General features: G+C 47.0%; 1 protein-coding gene across 1 annotated transcript; it reads left to right on the top strand.

Moving 5' to 3' along the window:
- Positions 1 to 2,135: 2,135 nt before the first annotated feature.
- On the top strand, positions 2,136 to 12,363 carry SELE (selectin E). Its single transcript, XM_030303504.2, has 13 exons — positions 2,136 to 2,230; positions 2,786 to 2,869; positions 3,465 to 3,851; positions 4,200 to 4,307; positions 4,729 to 4,914; positions 5,856 to 6,041; positions 6,695 to 6,883; positions 7,004 to 7,192; positions 7,403 to 7,579; positions 8,071 to 8,181; positions 9,162 to 9,183; positions 9,289 to 9,361; positions 10,487 to 12,363. Exons 2-12 carry the CDS (start codon positions 2,812 to 2,814, stop codon positions 9,344 to 9,346), a joined length of 1,671 nt encoding a protein of 556 aa, XP_030159364.1. The 5' UTR covers positions 2,136 to 2,230; positions 2,786 to 2,811; the 3' UTR covers positions 9,347 to 9,361; positions 10,487 to 12,363.
- The last annotated feature ends 391 nt before the right edge of the window (positions 12,364 to 12,754 follow it).

Below are 12,754 nucleotides of genomic sequence, written 5' to 3'. Positions count from 1 at the left end.
CTCTAATCAGCCTGTTGCTCAGAGAAATCTGGTTTATTTGTGTGTGTGTGGAGGGGGGGAGATAATACCCAACAACCCTGGCTACTCAACTCTCCCCCAATTCCTTCAACTCGTCTTCCATCTCCAGCAAGTGGGCGCCCTCATGAGATCCTGACAGTCGCCGTCACCCGCCTCCTGCCCCTCACTGTGCTGAGGTCTCTCCATGAGAGGGAGGCTGGGTCTGCTCACGGCCTCTGCAGCAACCCTCTGAGCCTGAGGAGAGCCTCTTAGCCCCCAGTACTCAGGTGCCCGGTTTGCTGGCCCAACCTCAGGGGCATATTCTGGGTGGATGCAAGATAACCGTAAGGGTGAGTAGGTTTGGAATATCAGACCTCTGGGGATCAATTACCTTTACTGCCAAATTTATTCCACTTTTTATGTTTCTTATCCCCCCTTCTGCTATTGGGGCTCTCTCTCCGGAAGTTCTCTCGATGTAAATTAAGCCACAGAGAGAATTTGCTTTGAAATTGGGATCTTCTGGAAAGTGGGTGTAGAGGTCAACAAGTTTTCCTATGGAAATTCAAGTGATCCCCACTTACCGTCTCCAGCATTTAAATTAGACAAGATGCGGAGCTGGGGGTATTCCGTCACCCCCAGAGAAATGTCAGTATGGAAAGCAGAATAAATGATATCGTTTATGTCTCCTTCATTTGCATTTGGACACAGGATTCTTTAAACGGTGCTATACTGGGGCGCCTGGGTGGCGCAGTCGGTTAAGCGTCCGACTTCAGCCAGGTCACGATCTCGCTGTCCGTGAGTTCGAGCCCCGCATCGGGCTCTGGGCTGATGGCTCAGAGCCTGGAGCCTGCTTCCGATTCTGTGTCTCCCTCTCTCTCTGCCCCTCCCCCGTTCATGCTCTGTCTCTCTCTGTCCCAAAAATAAATAAACGTTGAAAAAAAAATTTAAAAAAAAAAAAAAAAAACGGTGCTATACTTACTATAAAAGTAATAGAGGGCCATTGCAAAAATTGTTGAAAATAGTCATGAAGAATATCAAACTTCCCCCCAATCTCGCCATCCAGAGATAGTCACTGTTAACATTTTGGTACAGTTTTGTTATTTTTGGCACATTCATAGCTTAAAAGTTTTAAACAAAATTTGAGTCAATTAAATACGAGTACATATAGCTTTCATCTTCTTCTTTTTTTTTTTTTTTCCACTGAACAAATCATGAATAAATGTTTTCCAGACATGGACATCGAAATCTGTTTCCCATTCATCTTATTTTTAAGAAACAAAACATGTCAAACATTTATTTCTAGTAATTTAGCTATACTAGCTAATTTACTAGGAGATATTATTTCTAGTAATTTAGCTATAACTATGCACAGAATCAGGGTTAACAGATACCTTGTGACAGGTACCTCCGTGAGACAGGTACCTTAACATGAGTTGAATTGGTAGGTGAGAGAGAGAGAGAGAGAGAGAAAACATTGGTGGCCCACTATTGACAGCCACACGTGAGAAAATTAAGAATAGTGGTCCACAGATCATAAAACTAAGTCTGAGTTTGCCTGCGTTCGTGAAATCCTGGTTACTACCACAATTACACGAGAGATGCTGCTGATTAGCAAAGTTTTTAAACTTTTTAAAGACATCAGTTTATGTTACTAGAATTAATTCCCCCCCATTTGTGCCATATTAATAGGATTCACGTAAAATAAAAAAGCATGAGGGGCGTCTGGGTGGCTCAGTCGGTTATGCCTCCGAGTTGGCTCAGGTCATGTTCTCACGGCTCACGGGTTCGAGCCCCGCGTCGGGCTCTGTGCTGACACCTCGGAGCCCGGAGCCTGCTTCGGATTCTGTGTCTCCCTCTCTCTCTGGCCCTCCCCCGCTCATGCTTCCTCTCCCTCTCTCAAAAATAAATACACATTAAAAAAAAAAAGTTTTAAAAATGGTAGGAACAGAGGCGAATTAGCTTGGAGGCCCAGGGTTTCTGACATCACTGTAATTTTTTGGCGTTATGGACATTCCCGGGAAACTTTTTGGATGCTACTGGGGAATTCCTGTCTCCTGGGTTTGGATACATCCTCCTATTACTCACAGGAAGCCAGCGCCCCTATAAAGGGGCTGCCGCAGGAGCAGTGCTCTGCTGTTCTTGGCTGACTTCACCCAGAACTGCCAAGTGGCCCAAGACAGAAGCAGCCAGCGACACGAGGAGTCAGACGCGGACGCCACCGCCTCACAAAACAGTAAGTGCAGCGTAAGGCCACGAAACAAGATTATCCATACGAACAGATAGGCAGAGAGCCTTTGGATAAACGGCCTGGGCAGGTTCTTGTTGTATTCAGACTTCGTTAAAATCTGGCTTTTCTCTTGGGGCGCCTGGGTGGCGCAGTCGGTTAAGCGTCCGACTTCAGCCAGGTCACGATCTCGCGGTCCGGGAGTTCGAGCCCCGCGTCAGGCTCTGGGCTGATGGCTCAGAGCCTGGAGCCTGTTTCTGATTCTGTGTCTCCCTCTCTCTCTGCCCCTCCCCCGTTCATGCTCTGTCTCTCTCTGTCCCAAAAATAAATAAACGTTGAAAAAAAAATTAAAAAAAAAAAATCTGGCTTTTCTCTTGCACCTAAACGATGAAAATCTTAACTTGCGTAGGCATCCATTCCCATAGACTTCTTTGAAACAAAGATGGGAGCGCTGTTATCTTTTACCTAAAATCTGCTGCTGCTGAAAACATCATTGTAGAATGAGCTCAGTGACTGGCTACCTAAAATTTCTTTCTGTAATGAATGTTGTACTTTTTCGCCCAGCAAGGCATTTCAAGACTCATCTTTTGATGACAAGAACCCTGGAAGTCATGACTGCTTCACGACTTCTCCCTGCTCTCACTCTTGGTAAGTCAATGTCATTCGTTAGACCAAGGTTTCTCATCCTTGACATTATGGGCAGTTTGGACAGGACAATTTCTCCCCATGGCGGGGGGGGGGGGGGGGGGGGGCTGTGCATTGTCGGGTGTTTTGCAGCATCCCGGTCTCTCCGCCCAGGGTGTTCTGCCCCGGGCTAAGGGCAATTTACTTTACCCCTTAGTGCCTCCCAATGTGTCAAGTGCTGATCATAAATGGCCTGCTTCCCAGAGGCATTGTGAGGCTCCAGCAGCATGGAGAGGACCTCGGACAGTGCTTAGTGGCGCATATTCAGTACTCAAGAAAGCTCAGTTATTCTGATTATTATTCTACTGTAGTGGATATACTGGTAGATGGTGGTGGGCAAGTGCAGGGAGAGCATCAAGCGGGGGGCTCAGTCCCCAAAGATATGTGCAGTGAATGGCAGTTTCTCCATCTCTCCCCTTTCTTACTTTGGAAAAGAGGAAAAAAACTTGAGTCATCCCCAAGGCTACCGCATGATGAAAATAAGAGTGCAAAGCCCAGTTAAAAGAGTCAAACCACAGCAGGACTAAATGTCCCATGCCTTTTACGCTTTCCTCTTTAGTGCTTCTCCTGCTTAAAGGGAGCAGAGCCTGGTCTTACAACACCTCCACAGAAATCATGACTTTCGACGAAGCTAGTGCGTATTGCCAGCAACGGTACACGCATCTGGTCGCGATTCAAAACCAGGAAGAGATTCAGTACCTGAACTCCATCTTGAGCTACTCGCCAACTTACTACTGGATCGGAATCAGAAAGGTCAACAATACATGGACCTGGATAGGGACCCAGAAGCCTCTGACCGAAGAAGCCAAGAACTGGGCTCCTGGTGAACCGAACAATAAGCAAAGCAATGAGGACTGTGTGGAGATCTACATCAAGAGAGACAAGGACGCGGGCAAGTGGAATGACGAGAGATGTAGCAAAAAGAAGCTTGCCTTGTGCTACACAGGTACGGGGTTCGGGGCAGCCCTGGGAGGCAGTTTCAGGGTGGGGGGCGTCTTGACAAGGTGCGGACAGTGTGCAAGAATTGGTCTCCGCTATGGTAATTTTACATTCTAAACTACAGGGCTTTAAAACATCGTTTGGGAGATTACTTCTTTGACATTAGCCATCAAGGTCCAACCTCGCTGAGCTTAAAGCTCGGCTTTCGCATTGGGTGAAGCACTTCAGTTAAGATCTCTGGCGGTCCGCGTCCCTGGCGACGTCGCCAATGATCTCTGTGGCACACTCATGATGCGACGGAACGCATTCGAAGCACAGTAATGATCTTCCTCCCTGCGGATTGTGTTTCCTGCAGCTGCCTGTACCCCCACATCCTGCAGTGGCCACGGCGAGTGTGTGGAGACCGTCAACAACTACACGTGCGAGTGCTACCCTGGCTTCAAGGGACTCAGGTGCGAGCAAGGTAAGTGTTGTGTCGCCTTTGCCTTCACTTGAGTTGGTAGCGCCATCCCACGTCCCAGCTGGCTCTGGCGTCGGGTCTGCCTGTCTTCCCTTCCCTGGGCCACGTGGTGCCCGGTGGCGGTCAAGAGCCGAGGTCGTGAAGTCAGAGTCAGACCACACCCCCAACCAGCTTCAAAGCCCAGATTTACCACTCTGACTTAGGGCACCTGGTCCAGGCAGTTAAACCCTCCCCCCCCCCCGAGTCCCAGCTGTGTCATTGCAAAAGGAGGCTAATAATGGTATCAGCTTCAATGGTGAGACTGATCGGAATGAATGCATAGTGCCTGGCACATAGGAAGCGTAAACAGTAGTTACACCTTCCAGGGTTTTCTCACTTCATGCAAGATGACAGAGAGCAGCACTGATGTGGTTTCTCCTTTCAGCGGTGACCTGTCAAGCGCGGGAAGCCCCCGAGCACGGAAGCCTGGTTTGCACCCACCCTCTGGGGACCTTCAGCTACAATTCTTTTTGCTCTGTCAGCTGCGAAAAGGGCTACCTCCCAAGCAGCACAGAGGCCACGCGGTGCACGTCCACGGGAGAATGGAGCGCCCCCGCTCCTGCCTGCAATGGTAAATCTCTCTCCGAATGCCCAGAACATTCTCAAACTCACCCTTCGTTGTCTTGTTTTGTTTCGGATCCAATGTCACAACGTTTCCAAAACTCCAGGGCAAGTTCTTTCGGTTGTTTTTAGTAGGACTTCCCTTAGCCAATATGTATGGCCAGTAGGGTGCCTGCTTGGTTTGAGAGAGGTTTACATCCCATGTTTGCAGTGGATGCTTCTCGGGCTCTGGTGACTTGTAAGCGAGTGCCCATAACAGCAGAACCCACTTGAGAAATCGTAATGACTTATCTTCTCCTGCTTAATCTCTCTCATGCAGTGGAGGTGGATTTAAGACCATGGTAGTCAGGCAGTCCCCATATCTATTTTTCTCTTCAGTGTTTTTAATCTTTTAAGAGAGACAGAGAGAGAGGGAGGGGGAGAATCTCAAGAAGTCTCCGTGCCCAGCACAGAGTCCAATGGAGGGCTCAATCTCAGGCCCCCGGATCATGACCTGAGCTGAAACCAAGAGCCGGAGGCTTGACTAAGCCACCCAGGCGCCCCTCTCTCTCAGTCTTATCTTTCTAGGCCAGAGACGGAAGCTTTTGGCTTCCAGGTCCCGCTGGGCTGACATAAATGAATGTCCTGTGTATGTCAGGACATAACAGGACATAAATCATGATCTAGAATCTGGGTTTTTTTCTTCGTTTTCGCCTTACATAACATAGATCAGGGACATCGTAAAGTAGACCAGAAACCACTCAGCATAGTCAGAGTATAAATCAATCAGAGAAGATGAAAGTATTAATAAAAAATCATAAAAGTTTTACTGTGTGCACGCATGTCCCCAAGACTTATCTTAGGACTTTGGGATCTGCCATTTGAAGGCTGCTTCCTCGCCCTGTTATAAACTCCAATTCAATAGGCAGCGAACATATCTGTAAATTTCATGGTGCTCTTTCAAATCCCCAGTGGTCGAGTGCGATGCTCTGACAAATCCTGCCAACGGAGTCATGGACTGTTCCCAAAGCTCTGGAAACTTCCCATGGAACACGACTTGTGCCTTTGAGTGTGAAGCAGGATTTGAGCTAATGGGATCCCAGCGCCTCCAGTGTACCTCATCCGGGAAATGGGACGACGAGAAGCCAACGTGTAAAGGTAGAGTCGCTCCACATCAAGATTGACCATAAACATTCTTTTTCTCAACCTGTACTTGAAATTGCCCATAACTGGCAGGGATGAGAATGTGTCGAGGATGGCGTCATACGTAGAGGCACACTTAGTACCCGGATAAGCACTAAAACTTAATTCACTTTAAAGCAAGAGCAACAATGTGGAAAGCAAGCAGTTTTCGCTGTCGGGTACTGGTATTCTTGTAGCCAGATACAGCACAGAATGATTTCCAGTGGCACGAAGCCACAAGACCTGAATCAAGCTGCAAAGCAGGCACATTTCATGCGCTACCTTCTTACCTTCTTTGCATTTTGGCATCATCTGTAAGCATCCAGGACCCATCAGTTGCTTTCTGACTACATAACCTTTTCGTCCTGACGGTAACTCCTTCGAGTGTCAGAGCAGTGCTCAGGAACCACTGGTTCCGTGAAAGGCCTCCCTTCACTGAATGCCATTGTCCGTGAAGGGACTGGCGTTCGGAGAAAACACAGGCATCTTCCCAGTTGTCCAGGGAGTCACGAAGAGCCTTGAGACCTCTGAGTGTTGCTTCGTCTATGATGAACCGGGTTCATTCATCAAACGCCAAGGACCCTCCAGTTCCTCCGCAATGTTTTCTGACCATGATTTTGGTGTCTCAGCTTTTCAGTGCAAAGCCTTGTCCCGCCCAGAGAGAGGCTACGTGAGTTGTCTTCCTGCTGCTTCTGGAAGTTTCCAAAAGGGGTCCAGCTGTGAGTTCTTCTGCGAACAGGGATTTGTCTTGAAGGGATCCAAAAAGCTCCAGTGTGGCCCTACAGGCGAATGGGACAGTGAGGAGCCCACGTGTGAAGGTACAGTTTTTGTCTTTATTTTGACACAAAAACCATGGGAGGGCTGGAGACGCGACTACATGCGAAACCTGCCGCTGCCCGATACAAATTTCTAATAATGTGCTCGCTCGTGTGTTCCAGCTGTGAAGTGCGATGCCGTCCGGCAGCCCCAGCGTGGCTCTATGACATGTACCCATTCCCCCGCTGGAGAGTTCACCTACAAGTCCTCCTGCGCCTTCAGCTGTGAGGAAGGCTTCAAATTGCGTGGGTCGGCTCAAGTCGAGTGCACATCTCAGGGCCAGTGGACGCAGGAAGTCCCCTCCTGCCAAGGTAGGACTGAATTTAGACCTTAAGGGGCCTAGGTCAAAAACTTCACATGTATCTGAACCTCGATTGCCCCACGGGCCTTGATCCTAACTTGCTACGAGCTGAAAACTAAGTAGTGCGTCTAAGTTACGCCTGCTGATGGCTTTTCAATCAGGGTTAGACGTTTTCCAGTAGATCTTTATTAACCGCCGCGCGTGTGCCTGTCGTTTGCAGCCGTACGATGTTCGGGACTGGCAGCGTCGGGAAAAATGAACGTGAGCTGTGACGGGGAGCCCGCGTTTGGCGCTGTGTGTGCGTTTGCGTGTCCTGAGGGGTGGACCCTCAACGGCTCCGCAGCTCTGACGTGCGATGCCACGGGACACTGGTCCGGGACGCCGCCTACCTGCGAAGGTGAAGCATTGATTGGTGGTGGTTGCCTGGGGGGACTAGACGGAAGAAGGGGAAAGCAAGGAACCATTCATTACGTTCAGGCCAGGGGGGTTGCCAAGGTGAAAAAGCTGGTGACCATTTCATTTTATGGGCATAGAGGGAGAACCGAGGAGGTGACACGTGGGCGGAATAGGTAGAACTGCGACGAGGGCGAAAAGGGGAGCCAGAGGTAAAAGTAGGGGGAAAAGGAGAGCAAGGGAGGGAGAAGAGAGCGCAGTAGGGACCCAGGCGCAGTGGGTTCTGTTCTTCAAGCCTGGCAGGTGAGGGCGCTCCTGGCCGTGGCCGCAGACAGGCCCGCGCAGGTGGCTTGGGTCATCTCAGAGGCCTGTAGTGCCCTGTCTCTCCCTCATGCATTGAAGTAGACGGCTTATCCATGTGCCAAGAAAAGGGCACAGAAAGACTTTACGTTCAGTTCCTTCTCGTGAAAGTTCTTCCCTCCTCTATCTCCCTAGCTCCCACTGAGTCCAGCATTCCCTTGGCTGTTGGACTCACCGCCGCTGGGACCTCCCTCATGACGGTAGCATCATTTGTCCTCTGGCTTCTGAAACGCCTGCGGAAGAGAGGTAAGGGAGCTTGGGAACGTACTCCAAAAATGTTTTTGAAAAATGTATTTTTTTTTCCTCATTGGTGAGTCATGTTCTCTCTTGCACGTTTCTAAAATTTTCTTTAATGTTTATTTATTTATTTTGAGAGAAAGAGAGCACAAGCAGGGGAGGGGGGCAGAGAGAGAGGGGAGAAGGAGAGAGAATCCCGAGCATGGAGCCTGATGTAGGGCTCGAACTCGCAAACTGTGAGGTCATGACCCGAGCTGAAATCAAGAGTCAGACATTTAACCGATCGAGCCACGCTGGTGTCCCCTCTCTTGCACATCTCGGCAGTAATTAGACTCTAGTTACAAAACACTAATAAACTGCAGTGTAAATGAGCAGTGGTCCTAGGGAAAGAGTTTACAGTACAGCTTGAAGTGGGGAGGGATTTTAGGAAATAAAAATGTTAGTTGTGTTCACAGCAGACGACTCCAGGGGGTGCCATTCACATGGAATTCTGTGGTTCCCCTCGGAGTGGGTGCAGTGAGCCTGCCATGATGGGTGCTCCCAGGAAGTGGCTAAAACGGCTCCGAAACATTTATTTGGAATACAGGCTTCAATGTGGGAAATCTCCTAGGGAATATGCCAACGCGTGTAGCCACACTCACAGTTTGGCTCTACAGAATATTTGACATTTTTTAAAATTAAGTTCTGACATTTATAAAATAGGAACTTTCACGTAAAATCTAGATTTGGGACTTCTCATGAAAAACGGGCAGATGAACTTGGCAAGCTGAGCGGGTAGCTATTGGCCGGCATTAGAAAGCTGCTGGGCCCCTAGGATGAGTGTGCATTTCACGCCCGCTGCCCCCAAGCTGTGTTTGCACTCTGATTATTACAGGGGCCCTGAAGGCATTGGGTTTGCAATCCCTAGAGGATAGAGTCATATTGTTTCTGAATTTAATACGGCCCTGAGAGTCTTTTAGTCCAACTTAATGGTTTTCTTTTTCTTGCAGCAAGGAAATTTGTTCCTGCCAGGTAAGTTGCATTCTTGTCCAAAGCATGCCTTTGAACATTCTACACATTTTTCCTTGTTCATGCCGGAAAACGGTGCTTTACTTAGTGTTTTTACGCACTCCACAGCAGCTGCCAAAGCCTCCAATCAGATGGATCCTACCAGATGCCTTCTGAGTCCCTTTAAGTCCAAAGGAATCAGGTAAGACTTGAAAACCACATATGATTTTGAGAGAGCATATCCTCCAAATCTGCCAGTTTCTGGGGGGAAAATCACCACCTTCACGGTGTTGGATGGAAAACTGTTTCATTTCTTTGTAGAAGGACAGGAACAAGGATCTGGGCTTTATTGAGTCATTTCGCTTGTGAAAGTTATTAGTAAAAATGATGACGGCTAACCTTTATGTGGCACTTAGTATCTTCCAGAAACTGTTCTGAGTTGGGAATTCTAGGAGATAGAGACTTGTTGCTGTATTTCCTGTTATACAGATGAAGAACACGAGAGACAGACAAGTTAAATAACTTGCCTAAAATCTCAAAGCTAGTGAGTGACATAGCCAGAATTCAAACCTAGGCAGTCTGGTTCTAGAATCTGTGCTCTGCTTTGTGAGAATTGTGAAGGGTCAAGTCCCCCTCACCTCCCCCCCCCGAATAGATTTTGTTAATTAATAGGCTTTATTTTTTAAGGCAGTTTTAGGTTTACAAAAAAAATTAGCAGAAACTGGACTCCCAACATACTCCCTCACCCTCCAATTTTCTTTGTTATCAACATCCTGTATTAGTGTGGCATTTTGTTACAATTGATGGACCAATATTGATACGTTATTATTAGCTAAAGTTCACCCTTTTTTTTAAATTTTTTTTTCAACATTTATTTATTTTTTGGGACAGAGAGAGACAGAGCATGAACGGGGGAGGGGCACAGAGAGAGGGAGACACAGAATCGGAAACAGGCTCCAGGCTCTGAGCCATCAGCCCAGAGCCTGACACGGGGCTCGAACTCACGGACCACGAGATCGTGACCTGGCTGAAGTCGGACGCTTAACCGACTGCGCCACCCAGGCGCCCCTAAAGTTCACCCTTTATATTAGTGTTCTCTCTTGGCTTTGTATATTTTACAGGTTTTGACAAGTGTGTAATGACTTATATCCGCCATTAGAGTATCATATAGAATAGTTTCGCTGCCCTAACTGAATAGGGCTTTGAGGTTCATAGGTGGACTCCCCCGTGATAGTGAACATGGTGGTCCATGGTAGACGGTGAATTTTGTTGTTGCTATGAATACAGAATATTAAGCGTCCTGATGGCATGTTCTCTCTGTTCGCAGGAACACAGTTTCCTCCAGGGAACTAGAGCAATACCCTGAAGATGGCAAGGACAGAGAGCCCTCTCTGGTCTCTGGCCCTCCTCACCTCCCACACCCGCTGCCTTTAAGCTGGGAGCGAGGCACCCATGAGGACTTCACCCATCCAAACTCCAGTGAGCAAGGCCAGTCTGCCATCAGCGAGTTAGCCTTCTCTTCGCTGTTCTCTGTGTCTGGAAAGTACCGGCTGATGGAGGGAAAGCATATTCTCTTCCAGGCAAATGTGAAGGGACCCAGGCTCCACGATCTCAAGAATTCCTGTTCTATCTCTCCGCCCCGCTCACTGTGAGATCTCAGTGGAGAACCACAGGATTTTGTGGCCTTGCTTCTTTCTTTTGCCCCTCACGGTGTCTCTGCTGATTACACGGTTGCTGTCATGGGGCTGAAATATTGTCAAGAGTTTAGGGGAAACCGCTTGGCCAAAGATATTCTATCACCAACGTGAAAAAAAATGACAGTTTTGTAATGCACCCAGGCGAGTGCATGGGGAAATCCTACTTAATGCTCTGTGCGAGGATGACTAAAGCACAGTCTTAATCACTTTTCTCCCTGTGGGATTCACTGCTTTTTAAAGTGCCGTAAGAGATTGTGCTCTCTTTATTTGCATTGACGACAGGACAATCTTCCCTAATTCTTAATTCAGTGTATGTGTTGTAGAGACTCTAAAATATGTACACATTAGGACTGCAATAGGGTAGAAGTGACTTATCCGAGATCTTTGTTCAGTCACAGTTTCTAACGTTCCATCTGTAGTAAATTTATTTCAAAAAAGGGCAAATACTGTTTATAATGTTAACCAGGGTAAAGTTCTAAATTTTTTGTTCCCGTTGCTTTTCAAAACATTAGTATCAGCACAGTAGAATCTGAATGGCACGCACTTATACACTGTCAGCTCTTTTTCCAGAGGTAGGTGGTTTTCCATGATGAAAAGGTTCCACGGGGCCAAATGTTCTGATTTGCTAAAAGCAGAAATGCAGACAGACGAAGGTACAACTCTTTGAATGTCTCTGTTGACAAAAACATGTAGTCATACGGATGTGCTTTAGCGTTTCTCCAAAGACGTTTGTCAGGGGTGACGGGTCCACATATAATTCTCATATATTACATTAGATTTTAAATCCATGTTAGGGACTCACCTTGTAAAAGATTTGTCTGGTGGGTTTTTTGAAAAGTGGAGACTTTTAATATTTATTCCCTAATTGTGTTATTCTGTTTGTTAGAGTGTTCGTGAAGAGAGGAAAGTCAGTATGAATGAGCATATGTATTTATTTATCAGGGAGTTTAAAATTCCTCAGGGATCCCCACTGATCGTTGGCAGTGAGAAATTCTTGGCCAGTCCATTGCCCAAGCTTCTCGCTCCGTCTTGCAAGTTACGTGAGAATCAAAACTCTCCCACACGTACATTCACTTAGCATGTGTTGAAAATCAAAGTTTCTGACAAATGCGGGCTGCGTGTTGGTAAAGGCAAAGCCATAAGTAACCAGGGAGGTATGCTAAGTGTCAGAACGGTAGCGAATTTTAAGGGGCAAAAGAACTCTGGAAAATAAGAGAGAGAGAAATAAACAACTACTGCCAGCAGACTACCTATAGAATGAATTATTATTTTCTCTGAAATTGTTCGAATGTTGTAAATCTTTATACTGTGATGTAAATAGCTGTGTGAAATGTAACTGTGGTCCGTGTTTTAAACGGTTTTTAAAACGGGTTTTAAAAAGCATTTTAAATTATGATTCAAAATATTTTATAGTTTTTTAAAATATGTATTTATTTAAGCTTATGCCATACCTATTTTGTATGTGACGTGGCCAGTGCAAAGTTTGATAATAAACGTGTTTATGTTTAGTGCTGTGTGTAGGTTCTTTCTTAAAAATTCAATTTTATTTGGATAAAATTCGCATGCCGTAACATTCACCCTTTTTTCAGTGGATGGTCCGGTAGTTTTGGTACATTCATAAGAGGGTACAAACATCCCTGCCAGAGAGTTGTGGCTATAATCCAGGAGATTTTGTTCTTCTCCCTAATCTCCCAATGGTGCCAAATCCTATCAACACTTCTCTTAATAACCCGTAACCAGCCGTGTTCTATTCCCACGGACAGCCTCGGAACAGACCCTTGTCACCATCCCTGGATTACATGATAAAATCCCCATGAACTCGTTGGTCTCCAGTCTCTGAATCGGCTGCTGGGAGGGACTGTGGACCCAAGTCATTGACACAGCCCTCAAGTCATACA

Source organism: Lynx canadensis, chromosome F1 (genome assembly GCF_007474595.2).
Source record: "Lynx canadensis isolate LIC74 chromosome F1, mLynCan4.pri.v2, whole genome shotgun sequence".
NCBI lineage: Eukaryota > Metazoa > Chordata > Mammalia > Carnivora > Felidae > Lynx > Lynx canadensis.
This window is presented reverse-complemented; position numbering and strand designations above follow the sequence as displayed.